This window comes from Benincasa hispida, chromosome 1 (genome assembly GCF_009727055.1).
Source record: "Benincasa hispida cultivar B227 chromosome 1, ASM972705v1, whole genome shotgun sequence".
In the NCBI taxonomy this organism is placed as follows: Eukaryota; Viridiplantae; Streptophyta; class Magnoliopsida; order Cucurbitales; family Cucurbitaceae; genus Benincasa; species Benincasa hispida.
The window spans coordinates 2,660,259-2,688,118 of NC_052349.1; the positions used below are offsets into that span (position 1 = coordinate 2,660,259).

A 27,860-nucleotide genomic window follows, 5' to 3' on the forward strand; every position below is an offset into this window, starting at 1 on the left:
TCACTCAGATCATAAAAGTATCCACCCCTCGTTTCCCTGGGATAACCTATAAAGATGCAAACTTTCGAATGCGGTTCCAACTTCTTTGGGTTAGCAACAAGCACATGGGCTGGACATCCCCAAATTCTGAAGTGGCATAAACTACCTTTATGACCTCTCCACAACTCAAAAGGTGTTTCAAAAACACTTTTCGAGGGAACGTTGTTAATAATGTAACATGCAATCACCACTACAAATCCCCAAAACAAGTCTAGAAGATGAGCATAATTCATCATAGATCGAACCATGTTCAACAATGTTCTGTTTCTCCTTTCTGATACACCATTCTGTTGAGGTGTACCTGGGGCTAAGAGTTGGGACGTAATTCCATGTTCTATTATATAATTCTAGAATTAGAGGTCCATATACTCTCCACCACGATTAGATCATAGTATTTTCATTTTCTTACCTAACAAGTTTTCAACTTCAACCTTATATTTCTTGAACTTATCAAGAGCTTCAGAATTACGTTGCATTAGGTAGAGATACTCGTACCTTGAATAATCATCTATGAATGAGATGAAATATTCATACCCACCTCGAGCTCTAACACTCATCGGACCACAGAGGTCTGAACCTTCATGGTTTCCTTGGCTCTATAACCTTTTCCAGTAAAAGGTCGTTTGGTCATCTTGCCTTTGTGGCATGATTCACACACCGACAAGGAGTTTTCTTCTAAACTCTTTAGACGTCCACATTTCACCAACCGCTCAATCCTATTAAAGTTGATGTGACCTAACCTTAGATGCGAAAAATGGGCGTTTTCCTTAGGAGAAACCTTTGGTCTTTTAGCTGTTGTCACCGTACTGAACATTTCAGTATTAAGCAAGAATTTGATATCTAACAACCTTAGTACATATAAGTTATTTTCCATTGAACCAAAACCAATCTCCATACCATTCTTGAAAATAAACATTTTACTCTCAGAAAAGGAGATGGTATAACCTTGTTAAATGAGACAAGAAACCGAGATTAAGTTCCTCTTGATATGAGGAACTACAAAAACATTATCCAGTAACAGATAACATATCTTGTCCAAAAATAACTTCAGCCTACCTACAGCAACAGTTGAAACAACCTCACCCGTACCGACTCGAAGAGTCAACTCTCTCTGTGGCAACGTTTGCCAGGAACTAAATCCTTGTTAAGAATAACTTACATGGTTGGTAGCACCCGAATCAAGGATCCAGGTAGAATCATCATTCTCTACCAATATGTCTCTAAGACCAATAAATCATATTTACTGTCTTTAGACTTCCTCCTCTTTTGGAGAGTAGTGGGATCAATATCAAAACCTAAATAAGCTCTAAGTTCCATTTCAAAGAACACTTCTCGTCTATGAACTTTAACAGAGTCAGCAACACTTGCTTTCTCTTCCTAGAGGTTAACTTAGGAACTGACACTACTGGTTTCTTTGTCATCCATCCCTTAGTGCTTGAAAGGTAAGAACTGACGTTCAAACAAATCTTGCAACGAGTCCATGATCTTACGTGCAATGACCATGTTCTTAACCCTTTTGGCCAGAGCATAAGGTATGCTAGCCAATATGTGAAGTCGGGCCAATGAATTAGCCTTCTCCACGCCTCATATGCATTACGAACACTTCGTGGTGCATCAAAGGTCGGAACTTGAGAACACTCCTCGACCATGACAAACTCGAGGTCGTTTACCATGAAATGGACTCTTTCCACTGTATAAAATCGGTCAAACTAGAGGCATTTAATAGAAATCAAACATGTTGCTAAAAAAAACAAACATATTAACCTACGTTAGGTTTTAAGCAAATACTCGTTGAAAAACATACAACATCTAAAATGGTCTAGCAAAACTGAAATGAACCCCGTGTGACATCTAGTTTCGCAATGACGCTTCAAAAGTTTAGGACAAACGCCACCAAGGGGTGGTCAATTTATCCCTCCTCTAAATTTAGACATTCTCAACCAACCATTAATACCAGAACAACTCTTGCTCCTATAAAAACTAGCCATTATTGATTTGGTCAAGAAATTATTAACTTGCTTAACAATTTTCCGTAAGTGTGACCCATCATTTTAGGCCCTATAGTTCCACCCCAAGCAGCCAATCCAAAGGGAAAAAATTTGACTGGGGCAAAAACTAAAGTGACCATATCCATTTCTGGAGTTCACCTTGATAATTGATATTGACCAACTGCAAAAAACCCGTCCGAAGGGGGGGCGCTCCCAAGGCGCCACGAGGGAGTGCAAGAATGATCTCATGGTTCGAACCAATGAAGGAGACCGCAGGACGTGTTGACACACACCCTTCACCCGCTTACTATAAATACTCTCTCCGTCCACCTTGATATTGACTCATGAAAACACCATCCAAAGGGGGATGCTCCTAGGGCACCACGAGGCCAAACATGAATCTCACGGCATGAACATTCAGGGAGAAACGTGAGTGAAATCATTGACATATCATAAATATCTCTTCCTCCCACTGAGTATTTTATAACCTAGGATTTAGTTTACTTAGAAAAAACACAACTAAGACTTTTGACTAAGTGACTTTTTAGATTTGCCCAAGAGTAACTTTTACCTTGGAAAGTTGAACACTTTTGATCATCATTCATTAAACTCTTTAACGAAGTCTTTGATCAACTGTCGCATGCTTGCAGAAAATCTATCTACACCTTTCCAATTAGGTTCCCAAGTAAGGGTGTTCCATTTCCGTCAACTTAAGTACCCTAGCCTAGACAGAACCCACCTTAAAAAAAAGGTTATAGATAGATTTTAATATAATTTTAATCTTTTATGCCAATCAATTTAATCCTATTAAACCGATTTAAAAAGATTAAACTTGGTTTGCTAATCTCATTAGAACCTTGAACTTAGGTCTATCTCGATCCAATTTCAAAACCCTTTTAAAACATGAGTTTGCCTAAGTTTGCATGCAACTCTTTCTTATCGATTTTAGTTCTAATTTCCATTATAACGCTTATAACAGAACAACCAAAACCATCCACAACGCAAAGCAAACACATACAAGGCATTCATAACTTTTATAAATTAGCCTAAGTGTCATGCTCCAGGCATTGTTCATTTCATTGCTACTTTTATATAACAATTATACAACCAAGCAATGAACCAAGCACACATGCGTCCATTCATCCTTATACTATAACTCTTATAATATAAATATGATGCATAAATATGCTTACTGCATGCATAAATATAACTCTTATATTTCATGATGCATGCGCATGCTCTCTTGTAATTTCATCATGCCAGAAAAATATTATAACACTTATAATATATGATGCATGAATAATTGCACAACCTAAGGTGGGTTTCAAATTTATATGTCATACATTATGGCATATAAAAAACATACATCACATGTACATTAAATAAAAGTTGATGAATCAGGATAATTGGCCTCAAAACCTCAAAAACCAAAGCTAACTATTACAAATAGAAAAGAGTTTCTGATTCAAACAGGCGAAACGGGACTTGAACCGTCCGGGCGAAGGAACGCATCTCCTTGATTGTGCACCAACTCCAAGTGATCACCTACACGAAAGAGTGAATGCTTTACTCAATCGTTTACCAACACTTCCTGAGCTAAATGATCGTGTATCTTTACTATGCGATGAAGCATAAGGTACGCGATCGTGCAACGTGCAATCTACAACGCAAGCCTTAAACGATCATCTAAACGACAACAATGCGATGAAGAACAATCATCTAAACGATCGCTGAGCAAGTGTGAGGTATCGTATATCGGGTGATCGTGTAGTTAGTGACTATGCAATGAGGCATGCTAACTACACGATCGTTTAGTGCGCGCACCTTTTATTAAACGATGAGCATCAAATGCTCTACGCGATCGTCTACCTCCAGCGTCCATGCGATAGAGTAAACACTTAACCCCCATCGTTTAGCATTAGCTAAACGATCGTTTAGTAAATATTACACGATCGGGCAGAACTTTTCTACATGATCGTTTAGTAAAAACTAAACTATCGTTTACCTTAGGCTACACGATACGACCAACCTTTGGTCTTCTTCCTTGATGAGATCTGCATCTCCATACTTCGAAACTTCATCACGAATGACTCAACAAACTCAAACACTTTGAATTACAAACTCGAATGCTTGTTAATTATGCCAAAAAATGTAGGGGCCCTTACAAATTAACACTTTGTAATTGAAAAGAAAGCTTTAAACAGAGGCAATTAACCCGTAAACATTCATCAACACATCCAAAAACGCATTTAACACTTAAACACAATGCAGAAACCTAAAACCCACCACGACTGTAAAAGAAGTTCCAAACAGAAGTGAAATTTTGAATATCAGAACAACCTGACTCTGATACTAATTGAAGAAAAGCAGACATAAGGATTTCCACGAGCAGCAGAAGGATCATTCCAAATTCCATTCAAAATTGAACATAAACAATTACAGTACAAGAACGGAAACTAACTGATCATGCACAAAACGAAATTATAGCATGCTTACTAAGAGAATCAAGGGATAGAGTATGCGACCTTTGGAGAACCATTCTTCAAACTCCCTAAATCAAACACCAAGTGCCCAAGAACAGTAACACAGCCCTCGAACGCAACGACCGGTGCACAACACAAGCACAATGATCACGAACTCAACGAATGGCCTCCAAAACCTTGAAATCAATCGAGTTGAGTGAGGACACCACCACAATGGTTACCTTGGTATTCTCGATGTGAGAATTCAGGAGTTATGGGCTCTGTATGATCTTGGTTAGAGGAAGAGACTGGAGGACAACAATCGTGTAAACGATCGAGCAAGTGGGAGATAGGATGATGTCTATCGTATAGACGATATGCTCGATCGTGTAGTATATGTTAGCCTATCGTATAGACTTACCACACGATCGTTTAGCTACGATCAGCTGAAGAAACTATCATATAGTCAATGCTCCATGATCGTTTAGTCTCTCTATTGCTATCACTTAGTGAAACACTTTCACTTGATAGCTTCTCTGTGAGTTATTTCCGAAAGTGGCAACTCTTCAAAATTAGGAAAACCCTTTTTCTTTTATCTCACGGTTACCATAAAACCACCAATAACCACCCACTTAATTGGTTATTAGAGAAAAAGATATAATTATCAAATAATTAATATTATTATAAATAAATATGATAACCAACTTACCATATTATATTTATAACCTATAGTTTTAATATTTCATCTCATGAAACATACAAACCATAGTTCTTTTTCTATTTTATGGTATTTAATGTAAATCATATTTACATTAATCCTCCAGTTGATGTATCTCATAATCACACCAGTTATATCATATATAATTGAATTTCCTCTTGTCAATTTGAACATTTCAAATCAACCCCAAGAACTGATTCTCAACTTGAATCCATTGAGCTACCAAGGGGACCTTATGGACCTGTAGCTTGAAGCTCCAACGATACATGAATAATTAACTAAACTCTCTAATCACGAGATCCACCATCTGTTAACTACTAGGCACTCCACTAAAGACTGACGACTGCACTCTCCTCACTACATATATATTTTGTGTTCATATCAACCAATCAACAGTGTTACAGATCGCTCATAAGTACAGTTGGGCCAATTTACTGTTTTTCCTCAGTAGTTACATCTAACTTCTTAAGTACCACCGATCCCTCTAATGAACATAAGTCATGGTTCTACTATGACTGAGTCCTCTCTTCCAAAGAGAGGTTCTGGCCACTATGTTCAAGACCCGGAATCAGCCTTTAAGGGAGAAATCTATTTAAATACCCCTACTTCGAGGAAAGAGTGAATTCCATCTTGTGTAATTAAGTTCCCAGCTCCTCAATCAGACAAATCCTCAAAAAGGTAGGCTTGTTGAGTTGACAATCTGGCCACTCTCACCCATACTAATCAAAGAATCGCCCTCAAAGGTAGGAGTTCCCAAAACAATCAGGATTAAGGTCATGTCACCTATGGTCGTCTAAGTGAGATGTAAGTCTCAAGTATCAATGACGTTATATAAAGAGACGAATCATCTCGTGGTCCAGTCTTATATAAACTCTTTGTATAGGACACACCCGCTCGCATGTCTCAACATAAATAGTCAGGATCAAACCATCTGTAGTAGTTCACAACACTTGTAAACCTATACAAAGCGGGCCGTATTCATAGTGTCACCAGGATAAGGTGTCCCTCCTTAATCCTTATACTATAGACCTTTTTAGGTTATTATTTAAAGCATGATCCACTTGTATATCTCATATACGTGCTTAAGTTTACATACAATTACCTCGGATCTTTGTTTATTAGATATGAGTAAATGCAAATAAAATAACTCTTATTTTATTAATAAAAATGTGTACAAAGTTTACAAACTACGAGACTCCGCGAGAATTAGGACACCAATTCCAACACATTGGTCATGCCAACACATAGTTTTTTCTTTAAATTTTTTTACATTTTCATAGGCCTGAAGTCTCCATTCGTCAAGCTCATTTAATTATAGTTTCCTCACCTCGCCAGCAGCTTACAAATCCAGGCTTAACTTCTTTGTTGCCCAATGAGCTTTGTGCTCCAACTCCAAGGGTAGATGGCATGTCTTACCAAATACCAACGCATATGGAGACATCCCAAGAGGTGTCTAATATGCGGTGCGATAGGCCCATAAATCTTCATGGAGTTTCATCACCCATTCTTTATTAGTAGTGTTTACCACCTTCTCCAAGATGGACTTGATCTCTCGTTTTGCAACTTCGGCTTGCCCATTGGTCTGTTAATGGTACGTCGTGGCAATCCTGTGGTGAACATTATATTTAATTAGCAACTTACAAATGATGCAATTAATGAAATGTGTACCTTTATCGCTAATGACCACCCTTGGGGTGCCAAACCGCGTGAAGATGTGCTTTTGACTAAATTTGGATACTGTTGCCGCATCATTCTTAGCACAAGAAATAGCATCAACCCATACATAATAACCAACTACCATGATGTAGCTACAAGGCCAAAACGGTAATTTTAATCAAAATAACTAAAATAGAATCAACATAAAACTACAGTGACCAAAATGGTATTTTAACCAAATTTAATTAATTAATCTTTAATTTTATTTCTAATGAGATTAGATTTAAAATAAACTTTTTATTTTGTTTTAATATAATTAAAATGAGCAACAAAATAATAATAATAAAATATGGCAAAGGAACCTTTTCTAGAAGGTTCTGTCTAGGATTGGGGTATTTAAACTGACCATAAGGGAACACCTCTATCTGAGAATCGACCTGGAGGTTGAATTAGTCAATATTTTATTAAGCATGCAATAATGTATTAATAAACATATAGTAAAATTATCTAATATAAATGTTATATTGGGAAAATAATATTCACTTAAATAAATGTTTTAGCCTAATTTACCTAAGTTTTGAACTCTCAATTTTAAAATACTTAGTGAATGTCATTTTTCTCTCATGCTATCTGTGATAGTTCACATCGCGAGATTCATGCTCGGCCTCATGGCACTCTAAGAACGTCTCCCTTAAAAAGGTGTTTGCATGGATCAATATCAAGGTGAATGGAGAAAGTATTTATAGTAAGTGAAAGAATGACATGTATCAACATATCCTACGGTCTTCTTCATTGGTGGACAATGTGCGGCTTCATGTTCGGCCTCATGTTGTGTTGAGTGCGGCCTCCCTTAGGAAGGCATTGTGCATGGAGTCAATATCATGGTAAACTCTAGAAATGGATAGGGTCGCTATAGTTTTTCACCAAGTCCTTCTCTAAGGCAGGCTTGTTGGGGTGGGAATATAAGATCTAAAATGAAGGGTTACACTTACATAAAAAGCATTAAGCAAGTTGATGGTTTCTTGATGGAAAAAAGGTAATGGGATGATATAGGAATAAAAGTTATTTTGATGTAGTATCTAGTAGAGGTGTTCAAATAACCCGACACCCAAAACAACTCGGACTACCCAACCCAAATTGTAAGGTTGGGTGGGTTAGTTTTAATTTTGGGTAGGGTTGGGTTGATTTTTTTTTTTTTTAATGTTTTCTTCGGGTCGGGTTGGGTTTAGGTTACACTTTTAAAAATTTAGGTTGACCCAACCCAATCCAAATTTCTAATATATATACATACATACATATATATATATATATATTATAACTCACATATATTTTTATGATGTTTGTATAAAGTTTGTGATAGATATCTTGGATTTTGATATCTAATATTTGAATTCTATGAAATTTTAATTATTTAGTCAATACATAACCTGAGTGTGCCATATTTCTTCTTCAGAAACAGGACCGGTGCTCCCCAAGGTGATATACTAGACCTGATACAGGCCTTATCCACTAATTCCTGCAACTGGGTCTTCAATTTCTTAACTCAGCAGGTGTCATTCTATAGGGCGTTTGAGAAATAGGTGTCATCTCGAGAATCAAATCTATAGTAAACTCCACCTCTATATCAGGTGGTAATCCTGATAACTCCTCAGGAAATACATCAACAAACTCCTATACTATTGGAACATCCTTTGGTCCTGACTTCTTTACTTGCAAAACTGTCGAATGAGCCAAATTGGCTTTACACCCTTTACTCAACAACTTTCTGCCCTTTACTGCTAATGTCAAACAAGTAGGAAAGAATTTCCTTTCTCTTGCAAATACTATCTCTGCTCTATCCGGTAATCTAAATGTCATGTTTTTCTTATGACAGTCAACAGATGTATGGTATTTAAATAAGAAATCCATCCCTAGAATAACATAAAATTCTAACAATTCTAAGGGAATTAAATCAATCATCATGCACTATTTCTCAATCATAATCACATAGTTTCTATAACAATCATTAACTATCAACACATCACCAACATAAATAGAAATAACTAACTCTTCAGGCATAGTTTCTATCATTCTATCAATATTGAGTGCAAACATGCTAGAAATAAAAGAATGGATTGCCCCTAGATCAAATAATTCATCAGCAGACCTGTTATGAATAAATATTGTACCAGTCACAACATTTGGTGCATCCTCAGCATTTTGTTGTGTCATAGCATAAACCTTACCCTGCTGACAAGGTCGTCCTACTACATTCTTCTATTTGGCACCGTTGTGCCCTCATCCCCTATTGTACATGCCTTGGGTTGACTCACTGTCTGTGATGTTGCCCTTTGTTCGACCCGTGTCCTTAAAACTAACTGAGGACACTTCTTCGATAATGCCCTGGCTATCTGCACTGATAGCAGACATTCTGCCCCTTATAACATTATCCTGTGTGGTTTCTACCACAATTTGAACATTGAGGCTTCCTAACTAAACTGGTGATAGATTCACCTTACGCCCTAGCCTCGATCTCCCACTGGCTTATTGGATCCCCACTTGCTTCGCCTCTACTGAATTCCTGCTATGTTGGCCTGGGAAGTCACTTGCACACCGAAACGGGGCTTAAAATCTCTCTTTCTTGAAACTCCCAGAGTGAACCTCCGTTTGTCACTTCTAGAAATATCTCAATCTGACCTATCCTCTGCTAGGCTTTCATCAACTCTCATTGTTGATTTGACTAGCAGAGATAAACCCGTCCAGTTGGCTATAGTGGTCACAAGAGTTCGAATCTTATTTCTCAGTCCACTCTAAAACTGTTTACATCTATCCTTCTCATAACTATAGAAGAATACCTGGATAGCTCTGTATACTTCTGTTCATATTCAACAACTGTCATGTCGCCTTGAACAAGTCTCAGGAACTCATTCCTTTTTGCCTCACGAAAGAAAGCGGGATAGTGTTTATCTTTACAAATTTTCTTGAACTCATCCAAGGTCATCACCTCTTACCTGTTTCTTATGGAGTCTATCACTCTCCACCACTGTTCTACTCTTTTGTGTAATAGAAATACAATTAGCTTGACCTTACATGAAGGAAATCAAACACGAGGATTTCCATGAGTAATAGAAGGGATCATTCCAAATTCGATTCGAATTGAACACAAATAAATACAGTCTAACCGGAAACTAACAACTTATGCATCAATAGAAATTACAGCATGCTATATGATAATACAAAGGATAGAAGATGCGTAACTTTGAAGAACCATTCTTCAAGTATCCCTCGAATAGTCTATAATGCGTCCATAGCAATAGCACTCGAACGTAACGACCGAAACAACACGACCATAAACACAACGATCGTTTGAATGATTTTTTGACTCCAATCGAGTCCAACTCAATTAACGAACTAAGTAAAGATACTATCACAAGTGTTACCTTGGTATTCTCGGTGTGAGAATCTAAAAGTTGTGGGCTCTGTATGATCTTGGCTTGAGGAAGAGACTGGAGGTATGCGATCGAGTAGACGATCGAGCAAGTGGGAGATAAGAACACAGTTTATCGCATAAACGATGTGCTCGATCATTTAGTAAACGGCAATCTATTGCATAGACTTTGCTACTCGATCGTGTAGCTACGATCAGTTGAATGACTATCGTATAGTCAACTCTAAACGATCGCTTAGCTGATCATATAGTCTCTCAACGCTATTGCTTAGTAAAACTCTTTTACTTGATAGCTTATACCGTGAGTACTTTCCGAATGAAGCAACTACTAAATTTAGGGAAACAATTTTCCTTTTATCTCACGGTTATCATAAAACTTCCAATAACTTCCCACTTAATCGGTTATTAGAGAAAAAGAATTAATTATCATATAATTAATATATTATAAATAAATATGATAACCAACTTATCATATTATATTTATAACCTATAGTTTTAATATTTCATCTTATGAAACATATAAACCATAGTTCTTTTTCTATTTTATAGTACTTCATATTTACATTAATTCATCCAAATAATGTATCTCATACATCATACCAATTATATCACATATAATTGAAATTCCTCTTTTTAATTTGAACACTTCAAATCAACCCCAAAATATGATTCTCAGCTTGAACCCATTGAGCTACCAAGGGGACCTTATGGACCTGTAGCTTGAAGCTCTAACGGTACGTGAATAATTGACTAAACTCTTTAGTCACGAGATCCACCATCCGGTAACTTCGGGCATTTCACTAAAGACCGATAGCTGCACTCTTCCCACTAAAGATATATTTCTGTTTCCATATTAACCAATCAATGGTGCAATAACCCTTCACAAATCGCTGCTAAGTACAACTGAGCCAACTTAACGTTTACTCCTGTAGTTACATCTAAGTCCTTAAGTACCATTGATTCCTCTAATGAACAATAAGTTATAGTCCTACTATGACTAGGTCCTCTCTTCCAAAGAGAGGATGTGGCCACTATGTTCAAGACCCGCAATCAGCCCTTAAGGGAGCAATTTATCTACTTACCCCTACTTTGGGGAAGGAGTGAATTTCGTTTTGTGTAACTAAGTTCCTAGCTCCCCAATCAGACAAATCCTCAAAAAGGTTGGCTTGTTGAGTTGGCAATCTAGCCACTCTCACCCATACTAATCAAACGACCGCCCTTATAGGCAGGAGTTCCCAAAACACTCAAGATTAAGATCATGCCACCTATGGTCGTTTTAGTGAGATATAAGTCTCAATTATCAACGGTGTTATATAAAGAGACTAATAATCTTGTGGTCCAGTATTATACAAACTCTTTGTATAGGACACCCCCGCTCGCATGTCCAACAGGGTTCTGTTTCTCGTTTCTGATACTCCATTCTGCTGAGGTGTACCTGGGACCGAGAGTTGAGACGTGATTCCATGTTCTATCATATAGTTCTGGAATTTGAGGTCCATATACTCTCCACCACGATCAGATCGTAATGTATTTATCTTCTTACCTAACAAGTTTTCAACTTCAGCCTTATACTCCTTGAACTAGTCAAGGCCTTCAGACTTACGTTGCATTAGGTATAGATACCCGTATCTTGAATAATCATCTATGAAAGAGATGAAATATTCATACCCACCTCGAGCTCTAACACTCATCGGACCACAGAGGTCTGAATGTATAAGCTCCAAGGTTTCCTCGGCTCTATAACCTTTTCCAATAAAAGGTCATTTGGTCATCTTGCCTTCAAGGCATGATTCACATACCGGTAAAGAGTTTTCTTTTAAACTCTTTAGAAGTTCACATCTCACCAAATTTTCAATCCTATTGAGGTTGATGTGACCTAACCTTAGATGCCAAAGATGGGCATTTTCATTAGGAGAAACCTTTGGTCTTTTTGCAGTTGTCACCGTTCTGAACATTTCAGTATTAAGCAAGGCTTTTACGACTAATGACCTTAGTTTATTTTCCATTGAACCAAAACTAATCTCCATGACATTCTTGAAAATAAACACTTTATTCTTAGAAAAGGAGACGGTATAACCTTGTTCAATCAGACAAGAAATCGAGATTAAGTTTCTCTTGATATGAGGAACCCAAAAAATATTATCCAATAATAGATAATGTTTCTTGTCCAAAAATAACTTCAGCCTGCCTACAAGAATAGCTGAAACAACCTCACCAGTACCGACTCAAAGAGTCAACTCTTCTTCTTCCAACGTTTTCCAGGAACTAAATCCTTGGTAAGAAGAACTAACGTGATTAGTAGCATATGAATCAAGTATCCAGGCAGAATCATCATTCTCTACCAAACACGTCTCCAAGACCAATAAATCACATTTATTGTCTTTAGACTTCTTCCTCTTTTGAAAAGTAGTGGGATCAGTATCATAACCTAAATAAGCTCCAAGTTCCATTTCAAAGAACACTTCTCGTTGATGAACTTCATCAGAGTCAGCAACACTTGCTTTCTCTTTTAGTCCCTTGACATTCAAGAAAGACTGGAGACTATCTTGGGAACTGACAATACTGGTTTCTTTGTCATCCATCCCTTTGTGCTCAAAAAGTGAGAATTGACGTTCAAACAATTTTTGCAACGAGTCCATGGTCTCACGTGTAATGACCATGTTCTCAACCTTTTTGGCCAAAGCATCAGGTATGCTAGCCAAAATGTGAAGTCGGGCCAACGAGTTAGCCTTCATCCACACCTCATATGCATTATGAACATTTTGTAATGCATCAAGGGTCGGTACTTGAGGACATTCCTCAACCATGAAAAACTCGAGGTTGTTTACCACGAAATATGTTTTAAGAGACTCTTTCCAATGTATGTAATCGGTCAAACTAAAAGAGGCAACTACGAAAAACATTCATGTTGCTAAAAAACAAATACATTGATCTACATTAGATTTTAGCAAATACTCTTGAAAAACAACATCCAATACGGTTTAGCAAAACCGAAATGAACCTTATATGACATCTAGTTTTGCAATGACGCTTCAGTGGTTTAGGACAAAAGCCACCAAAGGGTGGTCAATTTATCCTTCCTCTGAACTGAGACACTCTCAACCAGTCATTAATACCAAAACAACTCTTTCTCCTATAACGACTAGTCATCGTTGATTTAGTTAAGAAATCATTAACTTGCTTAACAATTTCCCGTAAGTGTGACCCTTCATTTTAGATCGTCGAGTTTCGCCCCAAGCAGCCAATCCGAAGGGAAAAAATCTGATTGGGACAAAAACTAAAGCAACTCTATCCATTTTTGGAGTTCACCTTGATATTGACCAACCACACAAAAGCCATCCGAAGGGGGACATTCCCAGGGCGCCACGAGGCAGTGCAAAAAGATCTCACGGTGCAAACCAATGAAGGAGACTGCAGGACATGTTGACACACATCCTTCACCCACTTACTATAAACACTCTCTCCGTCTACCTTGATATTAACTCATGCAAACACCATCCAAAGAGGGATGCTCCCAGGGCACCATGAGGCCAAGCATGAATCTCACAGCGTGAACATTTAGGGAGAAGCGTGAGTGATCATTAACATATCATATATATCTCTTCCTCCCACTGAGTATTTTATAACTTAAGGTTTAGTTTACTTAGAAAAAATACGACTAAGGATTTTAACTAAGTGACTTTTTAGGTTTGCCCAAAAGTAACTCTTACTTTGGAAAGTTTCAACAACTTTTGATCATCATTCATTAAACTCTTTAACGAAGTCTTTGACCAACTGTTGCATGCTTGTAGAAAATCTATCTAATTCACCTTTCCAGGTAGGTTCCCAAGTAGGGGTGTTCTATTTCCGTCAGCTTAAGTACCTCACCCTAGACAAAACCCGCCTCAAACAAAAGGTCCCTTATAGATGGATTTAATACAAATTTAATCTTTTATTCTAATCAATTTAATCCTATTAAACCGATATAAAAGATTAAACTTAGGTATTTAATCTCATTAGAACCATGAACTTAGGTCTATCTCAATCCAATTTTAAAACCCTTTTAAAACATGAATTCGCCTAAGTTTGCATGCAACTCTTTCTTATTGATTTTAGTTCTAATTTCCATTATAACGCTTATAACAGGAAACAACTAAAACCAATATAATGCGAAGCTACACATTCAAAGCATTCATAACTCTTATAAATAAGCCTAAGTGTTATGCTCCATGCATTGTTCATTCATTGCTACTTTTATACAACACTTATATAACAAAGCAATGAACCAAACATACATGCTTCTATACACCCTTATACTATAACTCTTATAATATAAAGATGAAGCATGAATATGCTTAATGCATGCATAAATATAATTCTTATATTTCATGATGCATGCGTATGCTTTCTTGTAATTTCATCATGCCAATAATTATATTATAACACTTATAATATATGATGCATGAATAAAATGCATAACCTAAGGTGGGTTTTAAATCTATATGTCATACACCATGGCATATAAACCAACATACATCCCATGTACATTAAATAAAAGTTGATGAACTGGGATAATTAGCCTTAAATTCTCAAAAAACAAAGCTAACTATTACAAAGCATAAAGAGTCCATCGGTTCAAACAAGCGAACCGGGTCTTGAACTGTTCAGGCGAAACTCGCGTCTCCTTGATCGTGTACTAACTCCTTATGATCGCCTACACGATAGAGTAAACTCTTTACTTAATCATTTAGCAACGCTGTGTATGCATAAACGATCGTTTAGCAACGATCGTGTACTTTTGACTATGTGATGAAGCAAGGCCACGTGATCGTGCAGCGCGCATTGTGCAACGCAAGCCTTAAACGATCAAGTAAACGACAATGATGCGGTGAAGCATAATCGTCTAAATTATCACTGAGCAAGCGCCAAGGTATCATATATCGGGTGATCGTGTAGTCAGTGACCATATGATGAAGCATGCTAACTACACGATCGTTTAGTGTGCGCGCCTTTTATTAAACGATGAGCGTTAAAACTCTATGCAATTTTTTACCTCCAGCGTCCATGCGATCGAGCGACCAACGCTACATGATAGAGTAAACAGTTTACTATGCTAAACGATCGTTTAGTAAATACTACACGATCGCGTAAAACTTTTCTACATGATCGTTTACCTTGGGCTACACGATACGACCAACCTTTGGTCTTCTTCCTCGATGAGAACTGCATCTTCATGCTTCGAAACTTCATCCCGAACGACTCAACAAACTTCAAACACTTTGAATACAAACTCGATTGCTTGTTAATTATGCCAAAAAATGCAAGGGCCCTTACAAATTAACACTTTGTAAACTTAAAGAAAGCTTTAAATAAAGGCTACTATCCCATAAACATTTATCAACACATCCACAAACGTATTTAACTCTTAAACGCAATGTAGAACAAACTTAAAACCCACCACGGTTGTAAAAGAAGTTCAATACAGAAATGGTATTTGGAATATCATAATAACTTGGCTCTAATACCAATTGAAGGAAATCAAACACAAGGATTTCCATGAGCAGCGGAAGGGATCATTCCAAATTCTATTTGAATTGAACACAAACAAATACAGTCTAATTGGAAACTAACAAGTTATGTATCAATAGAAATTACAGCATGTTATACGATAATACAAGGGATAGAGGATGTGTATCTTTGAAGAACCATTGTTCAAGTATCCCTCGAACAGTCTACAATGCGTCCACAACAACAGCACTCAAACGCAACGATCGGAACAACACGACCACGAACACAACAATCGTCTGAATGCTCCTTTGACTTCAATCGACTCCAACTCGATTCACAAACTGAGTAAAGACACTACCACAAATGTTACCTTAGTATTCTCATATGAGAATCTATGAGTTGTGGGCTCTGTATGATCTTGGCTTGAGGGAGAGACTGGAGGTATGCGATCGAGTAGACGATCGAGCAAGTGGGAGATAAGAACACAGTATATCTTATAGACGATGTGCTCAATCGTTTAGTAAACGACAGTCTATCGCATAGATTTTACTACTCGATCGTGTAGATACGATTAGCTGAATGACTATCGTTTAGTCACCTCTAAGCGATCGCTTAGCTAATCGTGTAGTCTCTCAACGCTATCGCTTAGTAAAACTCTTTTACTTGATAGCTTATACTGTGAGTACTTTTCGAATGAAGCAACTACTAAATTTAAGGAAACAATTTTTCTTTCATCTCACGGTTACCATAAAACTTTCAATTAATATATTATAAAATAAATATGATAACCAACTTATCATATTATATTTATAACCTATAGTTTTAATATTTCATCTCATGAAACATATAAACCATAGTTCTTTTTCAATTTTATGGTACTTAATGTAAATCATATTTACATTAATTCCTCCAAATAATGTATCTCATACATCACACCAATTATATCACATATAATTGAAATTCCTCTTGTTAATTTGAACACTTTAAATCAACCCCAAAATCTGATTTTTCAACTTGAACCTATTGAGCTACTAAGGAGACCTTATGGACCTGTAGCTTGAAGCTCCAACGATACATGAATAACTGACTAAACTCTTTAGTCGCGAGATCTACCATTCGTTAACTACTGAGTACTCCACTAAATACTGACAGCTGCATTCTTCTCACTACAGATATATTTCTGTGTCCACATTAACCAATCAACAGTGCGATAACTCTTCACAAATCGCTCGTAAGTACAGCTGGTCTAATTTACCATTTTGCTCCTGTAGTTACATCTAACTCCTTAAGTACCACTGATTCCTCTAATGAACAATAAGTGTTCTCTCTTCCGAATAGAGTGTGTGGCCACTATGTTTAAGACCCAGAATCAACCCTTAAAGGAGAAATTTATCTACTTACCCCTACTTCGGGGAAGGAGTAAATTCCATTTTGTGTAATTGAGTTCCCAGCTCCCCAATCAGAAAAATCCCCAAAAAGGTAGGCTTGTTAAGTTGGCAATCTGGCCACTCTCACCCATACTAATCAAAGAACCGCCCTCATAGGCAGGAGTTTCCAAAACACTCAAGATTAAGTTCATGTCACCTATGGTCATTTTAGTGAGATTTAAGTCTCAATTATCAATGGTGTTATATAAAGAGACTAATCATCTTGTGGTCCGGTCTTATACAAACTCTTTGTATAGGACACTCCCACTCACATGTCTCCACATGAATGGTCAGGATCAAACTATTTGTAGCACATCACAACACTTGTAACCATCTACAAACCAGGTTGTATCCATAGTGTCTCTAAGATAAGGTATCCCTCTTTTATCCTTATACTACTGACCATTTAGGTTATTACTTAAGGCATGATCCACTTGTTTGTCTCACATACATGTTTAAGTTTACATAAAATAACCATGGATCTTAGTTTATTGGATATGAGTAAATGCAAATAAAATAAATCTTATTTTATTAATAAAAATGTGTGTACAATGTTTACAAACTACGAGACTCCGGGAGAATTAGAACATCAATCCCAATATTACGGTCCTTAGGACATTTAGTGACTTGAAAACATTTCTCCATTTGAATCAACTATGCTTATGCATCTACTGGGACAGTCGTACCCTCAAATGCATTGACATCTAGTGCCTTCATCCTCTCAATGCCATACATCTTCTCTGGATCTGTCTCTATAGACCCTACACTGGCTGCTAACCTTTGGGCAATCCTGTCAAAAACCTTGTCCTCCATTTAGGGATCAGGTCTAACCTGAAGGGTGCTAGACTCTCTCTCAGATGTAGCTTTTTGTGCCATTGGTTCTCTAACTGTATATCAATCCCCTCAAACACAGGATCTCAGATAGGGTCACGATCCCTGTCAGTCGTCTGTCGAGTCAATCCATCACTTCCTCGAGGTATGTTTCCTATAATATTCACTTTTTTTTGGTTTACAACATCATTTATATGCCCCTAGTCTAATGCATGACTCTAATTCCCCAAAACCTTATGCTTTGTTACCAACTTATCACACTCCTCCCCAAATTACCCTCTTAATCCGAGAAGGGATGTCAAGACAGTAGTTGTTAATCCTCTTATGACAACTACTACTCAACATACTCCTGTGAACTTATATCCTTAGTACCTGATAAATAGTTTATATCTAATTACATATCAATAACCTATTCCCATAACAGTTTAACACATAGAAATTCTATATCACAAAACATTCACATCCATATGTATATATCAATTCAAAAAATACAGGTGTTTATATTTACAAAAGTTTGACTCGAAGTTCCACACTGAACCCCCTAATATGTATAGACAAAACTAGGGTTTAAGCAGAACATAGTGGACCATCTAAACTTCAAATTCCTAAAAATTCTGAGTAGTGACTAACTGGCAGATTTGCTAGGCCTCGGGACGCCGACCACTACCTGTGAAAGAAAACATTTGAAAATATGAACTTTAAATGCTCAGTGAGTGATTACTTTAAAAGAAACATGCTTAGATAGGTTACTTTTAAAAGAACCATGCTTAGACAAGCTTATCATAAAATATTTCCATTCTCATTTTCAGGGTTTGAAAATAAAAACTGAAAACATGAAATCATAGCATATAAAATTCCTAAATTAAATTAACTCATCATTATTTCCTGTAAAGCACCTCTACTCCTCTGCCTGAACATAGAGCTTTTTTTCTCAATCCTTAATAAACTTAGTTGAGAGAGAGTTCTTTTGCTTGATATCATCAACATCAAGAATATAGGTCGTATGTGCACATAGAGCTGAATTGGAACCTGATCACCTTACCATACCTTTGGTATCAAGGAATCCTAACATAACTTAAATCTGGGTACCTTACCATACCTTCGGTACCAACATTGGGGTGGGGTTTTATAAGGCACAAAACATTTAAAAACATTTCATGAACATAAAACATAATACTTATAATAACATGATTAAAATTTCATGATAACATGTCATCATATAGTGCCTTGTAAATAGTAACATGTTTATAAAATTCCTTTGCTGAAATCATCATGCTTCATCCTATAAACATCAACCTATGGAAATCGCATGCTAGTTTTACATTTAAAACCTCATTCTTTGAAATTATGGATCATGCGATCAATAAATAAAGCATGCGTTGAAGAAATCATGGTACTAAAACACACATGTTGGTCTGGTTATGCGTTGAAAATCATACGCAAAATTTGTCAATAAATCATTTATAAAACTTGTCACTCATTGTCTTAAGCTACTTATCCAAGGGTCTGTAAGCCTCTCTTATTCGTGTCTGCTCTGTCATAAGGAAAGGTCCATTGGTTAGTATCATTAGCTCCTTTGTGAGCTTAACAAATAAACTCAACATCATCGCATACTAGTGATTTCATCACATCATAACTGAACTCATCGCATCGAGTATACTTAGCCAATTACCTTCTACTTGGTTCTAGATAGGCAACCTTCGTTATCGGGTACTTAATAAACTCTTAGACGCACTTCCATGCCTATGCAATGAATGTCTATTGCCTACGATCGCATAAATCCTTGTTGATTGCCTATGCGCTTCATCACATTGTTTGTTTGATCAATTGCTTGCTTATCCCTCGGATGTAGCTGCCTGCTTATTCAACTATAACATCATTCCAGATTTCACTTTTATATTCATAACTTTAAATCCAGCCACTATTTTATTAAAGTTCTTTTTAAGAACTTGCTCATAAACATTTTAACTTCATTACCTTAGAATTCGAGCATCAAATTCCTCTGGCTAAGCTGAAAATTCTCCACTCTTCTCAAGCTTGCCCAAAATTCCTTCAATACAATTGAGCTTCAAGTGCCAACAATACTTCCTCTTAGACATCTGAAAATTTTGGCAAAATAGCTTTCTACTTTGCAAGACATATTTATACTTGGGCTTGCATGTAAGTTTGTTTTAATAAAACGACATCTAGCATCATAATCCTCAATTAGCATTTCTAAGGCTATCACTTAGCCCACTTATTAAATGATTAAGCTGAACACTTCAGCTTAACTTCATCGAATGGGGCTTGCGATCACTTAAGCCCTTTCCTGGTCATCGCGTACTATTATCCATCATTGTATCAATTAAACGACACCATCATCGCATAAATCCACGACAACCTCGTTTGTTAACATCTGAGCCTTTCGACCAATACTTACTTCGCGACCCTCCTAACACATTGCCTTAGCATTTTCTTAGAGTGCTTGCTTAGGCAACTAGGTCGCTTGCACAATGCCTACATTGATCCTCACCAATCTCATATGAGATTGGTTGCGTACTCCTCATATACCAACTTCGGCTATTCTTTCTCACTCGAGAACTAACTTACTTCTTCCATGGCCTCCTGTATACAACATGGCTATACTTAGCCATAATATCCCCTTCTAGGACTTCTGGCGGCATAGTTCAACAAAACTGGCCGCATAGCATGACATAACTTCATCGCATAAAATTCTTTGTTTTCTTCTAAGTGTTAATTCCTCTCTACATCACCTAAAGTTTAACATTCCAAACTTGGAATACTTTTCTTCACTCTGAGTACCCAAGAGCATTGCTTCCTAACACTTAGAATATTTTTCTCATTTTAACCTTTACATACAAACACAATAAACCTTCCATACATTTCTACTAATACACACATCATAAGTACATGCTTACAAGAACTTAAATACATAATCAAGAGGACTTAAACATAATTAACTAGTAAAACAAAGCTAGAGGTTTACATTTTTTATTTGAAAAATCAATCTCACTTCACATTAAAAGGTGGGAAGTTCTTCTCAAAGTCATTAGTGATTGTAGAGAAAAACTTTTTTTTCTTCTCCCATCGTTCTCTCTCAAGTATTGAAGAGAAAAGGTTTCTCTAAAAAAATCTCCTTCACTAAAAAATAATAATAATAATAAATAAATAAATTCCCTTTGCTCTTTTTCAAAAGCTGGTTCCCACAAACTGGTCTTGCCTAGAGAATAGTCGGGAAGACCCTATGGGGGCGTCGACATTCTTGTTCGAGAGAAAATCTATTTCTATTCATAGAGGAAGAAGGAATTGTTGTGGATTTTCTTGAAGAGAGGTTCTTCAAAAGTTATGTTTCTTATCCCTTCTGATTTCATACTTAACTTGGTATATATTGATGTATGTTTCTTCTTTTCAATGTCGTATTTTTAAAACAAAACGAGCATTCGCACTGAGATTCTATCCCTTCGGCTTTGCACATGATTAAAAATTGTTAGGAGGCATATATATAAAATAAATTACGATATTAACTTAATTTAAATAGTAAATGTCTAACGTGAAATTTAAAAGTAGTGAAAGAAATGATAGCTAAAATAATATATATGTTTTATTCGGTTATATTGAATATAAAATTTGATGGATTCAAATTTTTCTAGTGTGAAATATAAATGATTGAACGAATTTTATTTTAAAAAATATAAATGTTGGGTATGAAGTTTGAAAATAATCAAAGAGTAGGATGATGTAAGGCATTAAGAAAAAAAAATTTAAACATAAAAGTTGAATTAAGAAATGAGTGTCTACCTATAACTTACCCCATAATTAAGAAGTGGAAAAAAAAAAAAAAAAAAAAAAAAAAAAAAAAGGAAAAGAAAAGGCTCCACATAGGGAAAAATTAAAAGTAAAAAAGAAATGAAAAGAGATAATATAAAGACAAAATAGGAATTGTTGAAAGATTTAATGGAAATTTTGAATAAAAAATAAATTTAGCAAAGATACCTTTATAGAGTGATCATCTTAAAATGCCACACTCGTTCCTTCTTTGCCGGTGAAGATTATTTTGTTTTCAATTTATATTATTGTATCTTAGTTCTGAAAAGTTATATTCTATTTTGATTCTATTTGATTGCCATGTGTCATAGGCAACATTAGATATATATTTTTTTATTAACTGAATTTTTTGTACCTATAAACACACACAACAGAGATTTTTAACCCTAATTTTAGGAGGATATCAAAGATACATTATAAGTGGGAGATTCTATAGACCTAAAACAGGAAAAGATTAGAGAAAATCACCCCGCAAAGATAACCAAATTCAAGAATTATAAAATCAAATTAGAATTTAATTATAAAATTTAATTGAAGCTAATTGAAATAAAATAAAATAGAAAATATATATTTGTTGTTAATTTTAAAGAGTGATAGAAAATTAAAAGGAAAAGGTACATGAATAATAACGACAACAACAAAATAACAATCATAAAAAAATTAAAAGGGGGAAACCACCATTTTACCTCTACCAATTTAAATTCTCTCTTCTTCTTCTTCTTCTTCTTTTAAATTTTTCCTCTCGTTCCTTCCTTCTTTTTTTCGTCATTTTCGTTTTCCTCTTCTTCTTTTAACCTTATCTTGCAGAATGGTTGTCGAAGGAATGTAGACCCCAGACGTGAATCATAAGCAGGAATTGTGGGCCGTTTCGTTTGATACGTGGCCTGCTACTTTCGTGGTTGTCGTCGGAGTATTTGGCAGGACATTTTTTTCACTATGGGATTATAATTTCTCCCACCTTTCTTTTCTAATCTCTCTCTCAATGTCTATCAAACAGTTATTTGATATCCAAACACATTTTGATCTGGAGTTTTTTTTTTAAAAAAAAATAAATATATAGATTACCTATTCATAAGCGTACCATGATTGATGACCAACCATTACTAACGCATCTTATAACCTATTGTTTTAGGGATGGTTATGTGTAGTCTTAACATGACGGTAATTTCTATCACAATCTCATTTTTCTCACGCAAAAACACTCACAACTATGAGAAAAATAGAGAAAACACAATAAAAAAATGAAGATCGAGATAGGGATGGTCATCATGACTACACTAGACATGGCCATCCGTGCGATTTCGTATATTTGTGAGGAGTAGGTTAATAATCATAAAGGCTCTTGTAAATGGGTCATCAATATAAAAATATCAAAAGTTTGTGTTCGTCATTTTGTTGTCATAAGCCAAAGCAAAATTAATGTAGAATTCTTTTTTTTTTATTAGCTTATATTGAAGCGACGTTAGGCATGAAAGTCTTGTATAATGAAAGGGTTTGATCATAAAAGTAAAATAGACATGATTAAAAACTTTAAGGGTGAAGAGGAAAGTTATTTAATATACTAATAGATGGTAATTATCCTATTAAATTGAAGATTTTTTATATCTCCAAAACTGAATCAGATTAGGATTTAGATTTTATCCTAACATAAATTCAAATTGGTCTACCATTAAATAAAACTCAAACCGGACGTACTCCAGTACTCCAAGGAAAAAAAAAGGCTCAAATGGGATAATCTTCTAATTTATTTTGAAATTAAATTATCAACGAAACTCCTTATACAAACATACTTTAGGAGTACCCAAATTATTAAGTTAGATAGGAATTCCTTCAATTTCTTTCTTTTTCTTTTTGGACAATCTTTTTCTAGTTTCAAGAATCTCATTCTGCAAAGTCAATTTTCACACTCCAACAAATGCACTAAACAGAGTTTTTCAAAAAAAAAATTAAAAAGAAAAATAAATAAATAAACCAATCAGACTGTCGAAAAGCATAAATCAAATTTTAAAGTAAACTGAAGAAATATATGATATGTCATATTATTGATAAATTGTTTGGATTATGAATTAATATTTATATGGAAAGTAATTGATAATTGCAGGTTCTTGGAAGTGAGCAAAGGAATAAAGAACCATGCTGACCAACTAAAATCGACCCATTCAACTTCTATCGGTAGATTAGTGCTAGATGCAATTGGAGCCAATTTTAAATATAGAAAATCGACCAATCCGTGATTGACGTTGATTTTAATCCAAACCTCGAAATTTTTTTAATAACTTTTTTTAAAAAATATATATATAATAAAGAAAAAAACTGAAATGGATTTGACCTGGGTTAGATAATGTGCCTCATCTGCTACACAGAATGAACTTCAGTCCTTGCATACTTTTTACTCCAAATCATTGCGCTACCAAGGTGAATTTCTCTATTTACAGGCTAATTTAAATTCAAAAATCAAGAGCTAGCTAAAAGCAGAAAGAGGAAACCTTGGGCGTTCAATCCTCCATTACTTTCATCTACCATTAGCCATCTGAATTATACAAATTCTGCAAACCAATGAAAAAACGTGCATCTCCTCAAGGTTTCATGCCTGAAACTGAGAAATACGATCGTCTTGGAAATCAATGACACAGTTGTACAACCTAAAGAACAGACTTTGTTCAAGTAAAGTCGTGAGAAATAGAAACTTCTAAGAATGTGGAATACTCGAATATGTTCTGAGAGTAATGGAGTCCCCCAAAAACTCAAAAGTTAAGCTTACTTGATATAACATCATCGTGATTGCCACCGAGCGGATTTCTTCATTGGAACTGCATGAATATGATTAAGCCTAATCCAGGTGAAACATTGAACAATATACAGACCTGTCAGTTAGAGCAAGTATGGTTATGGCATATCATATCATCAATCTATCTTGCACTGAACACAGCTTCTGCCTCGGGGTTCGATTGAGTTCGTCGGGTGTATTTCAGAAGCAAACCTTCTGATGAAAGGCCTGGAACTGTAAGATCCCTGAAAATCAAAACATAGTGGTTTAAAGTTTCCATGTACAAGTATCAAATAATCAATAAGAAAGTAAAACAAACAAAAACCTGATGTAGGGCTGCAAATCTTTCCACTCCCATTTTGGTCGCTCTCTAAACAAAATGGTGAAACGCTCGGCAGGATTCGATGGCAACGAACAAACTCTGAAACCACGAACCCATGTCTCAACACCAAGTCTTTCAGTCAGAACTTCACCTTCCAACATGTCGAAGTTGGCACGCATTCCTAGTGGGATTTTCCGCCTCCATTCATCCATGAAATGCTCTAGCTTCATCTTTCCTTCCCTCAACACTTCTCTTGCAAAATGCACACAAACCCGTTTCTCGTCTAATCTCCATAAACAACTTTTCCCCTCATCTCCATCCAATTTATCACCATAAACATGGAGACAATGCTGCACAAGTTTTTCAGGAAAACCATCCATTTTCATCACTTTCATGATTACACCTTCATCAAGTGCATCCGGAGACCAGTCATTTAAAATCGTGTTATTCAAAAGCATCTGTAGCATGGATTCCATGTATTTTTCATCCACAACTCTCCAGTATCCATCAATCTCAACCGCGGAAAGTGCTTGTAATCCCGCTTTCAGCTCGTCATCGCTAGCTTGAACCTTGTTTATAAGATCATCCCAATTATACATTCGCTTTTCATGTTTGTCCACCTCTTTGCTTTCCCACTCATCAGCTAAGCTGTAAGGTTCCTCTGAGAGAAGCAATTTAAGCTTATCAATCCTGGGAGCAATCTCATGAAGTTCCATGATACCTGGAGCAACTTTAATCACATGGGCAACTTCTTTGGTGCCGTCCTTCTGATGGCTATCTAGCTCATTTTCGTAGTATTCTGATAGACCAGACGGAGGTATGAGAAGTACAGAATTGGATGTGCCGACATATTTGATTCCATAAGTTCTTGATTTTGTGCAAAAGACTGCATCGTCTTCCGGCTGTCCTCTGATGCTTACTCTGAGAAGAGAAATCCTCAAAGTTAAACCAATCCAAATAGTTCTAACACATTTAGCAACTTATGGTCTGTCTTATTTACCGTTGGTGGAGGACTTCTTCCAGAAGCTTTTCATCAACCTCGAGAAGGACCAAATCATCATGTGGACAAAAGAGTGGGTGATATGCAATAGAAATTGAGGAGTTTGGCTGAAGATGTAAAACTGCATCAGCTCCTCTTCCATGCAGATATTGCTGCTCCATCTTCCAAAAGGAACCAAAAGAAGTTAAGCAGTCTACGTCTAAGTTCCTAACCACTTCTCGAGATGACTATTGAACAAGAATTAATCTCAACTTTTCACATTCATGACCTGCACTATAAACTAAATATAGCACAGTCAAAAAGCCTTAATCCTAACTGCAACCATGAAGTTCTCCGTCTCTAACAATACCGATTAAAGATTGGTCGTTGTTTGGTCATATAGTTAAAGATACGGGTCATAATTCTCCGTCTCTAACAATACCGATTATATAAATTACTAACTCCATAAATCATATAACACAACTGCGACATTTTTGCTTTAAAAAATATTAAGCGGCTACTTCTGATATCTCTATTGAAGGAAATGGAGTTCGAAGGAAAAGCAAATTAGCAATACGATAACAGAGTGACCGATAGAGAAGGATTTTGGCATTACCCTATCAATATATCTCTTGGAAGAAAATAATTGGAAAAAAGAAAAGTTCGTTACACGAACCCATTCAAATATAAAACGAAACCCTAGAACAAATTTATAACACAAATCTATCAAATTATCCCTATCAGAAGCAACATAACGAGTCCGATCATCAAAATTATTACCTTGGAAAGCCTTGAAATCAGAGTTTCCAATGCCCCGCCGTTATCATATCATTCATCATCTTTGGGAGACACTGAAGAAACTAAAAGAACAGTTACAGAATCAGAGAAAACCCTAAAATTATACAAATAATGGTTCAAATTGATCATCAAACGGTAAGTGTGGGGATCGAGGAACCGGCGGGAGTGAAAGAACACCTTCTGAAACTGATACAAAGTCGGCCGAGGATTTGCCGAGAAGAACAATGTCGAACTGCTTTCGCGCTTTATCCCTTCCCGCCAAAACTTAATATATATATTTTTTTCATTTTAGGGCTTGTTTCACTGATGGACCCAAAGGCCCAATCCAGTCCATAATAACAAAGGGCTTGACATAGGCCCAATAGATCTACAATGCAAGCATATGGAAATGGTTTTTTTTATTTATGTATTTCTACCTAAAACGCCCATTGATATATTATGTTAATGTCTTGAACATTTTATTTTTTTTTTAATAAAAAAGACCTATTGACCTTCCTATTTTCACTAATATCAATATTTACAATTTAGCTCTCACCTACATTTTATATATATATTTATTCTCTCTCCCATACATATTCTCTCTCTTTCATACATATATTCTTTCTTCTCAATAATATATTTTATNTATATATATTTCTCTCTCATCCATGTATATTCTCTCTCATACGTATTATCTCTCCCCATGCATATACTCTTTCCCCCATAATTCATACTCATTTCTTCATCCTCCCTCTCTTTTCTCCTTTCGACGATGTGAGTTACAGGCGGTAGACGATAGAGTGGAGAGAGAGAATCTTCGACGCGGGCTCGAGCATACAACGTTGTGGTTGCAGATGGATGATGTGAGACAGCGTGGTGCGAGCAAAGCTTCTGGCACTGGGCACAAGAAAATCTGACGCGGACTTGGGTAGATCCAATCAACGATGAAGCGAGCTCAAGCAAACGGACGACGTGGCGAAACTTTTGGCACCAGGCGCAAGCAGATCCATAGAGTTAGCCGATGCTTATTCCTCAGATACCGTCATTGTTTCTTCTCCCGCACGGACTCGGGTAGATCCAGTCGACGGAGCTACTAGGCAATAAAATCCGGTCGATGGTGGGGGTTTAATATAAATGATGATGATATATACTGTG

At 36.2% G+C, this 27,860-nt stretch overlaps 1 protein-coding gene across 3 annotated transcripts; it reads right to left on the reverse strand.

The window, feature by feature from the left end:
• Positions 1-24,262: 24,262 nt before the first annotated feature.
• Positions 24,263-26,973, reverse strand: LOC120071273 (sister chromatid cohesion protein DCC1). 3 transcript variants are annotated; one of them, XR_005480199.1, is made up of 5 exons: positions 26,709-26,961; positions 25,950-26,110; positions 24,953-25,870; positions 24,622-24,872; positions 24,263-24,456 (listed from the first exon to the last, which is right to left on the reverse strand). XR_005480199.1 is itself a non-coding variant. In XM_039023455.1 (5 exons), the coding sequence occupies exons 3-5, from the start codon at positions 26,108-26,110 to the stop codon at positions 24,770-24,772; spliced, it is 1,182 nt and encodes a 393-aa protein (XP_038879383.1). In that variant the 5' UTR covers positions 26,709-26,788; positions 26,904-26,973; the 3' UTR covers positions 24,263-24,769. The 3 variants fall into 3 exon arrangements, 2 of the variants coding, with proteins under 2 accessions (XP_038879383.1, XP_038879394.1); XM_039023455.1 differs by having other exon boundaries at positions 24,263-24,872; positions 26,709-26,788; positions 26,904-26,973; XM_039023466.1 differs by having other exon boundaries at positions 24,263-24,872; positions 26,709-26,779; positions 26,904-26,968.
• Positions 26,974-27,860: the final 887 nt, after the last annotated feature.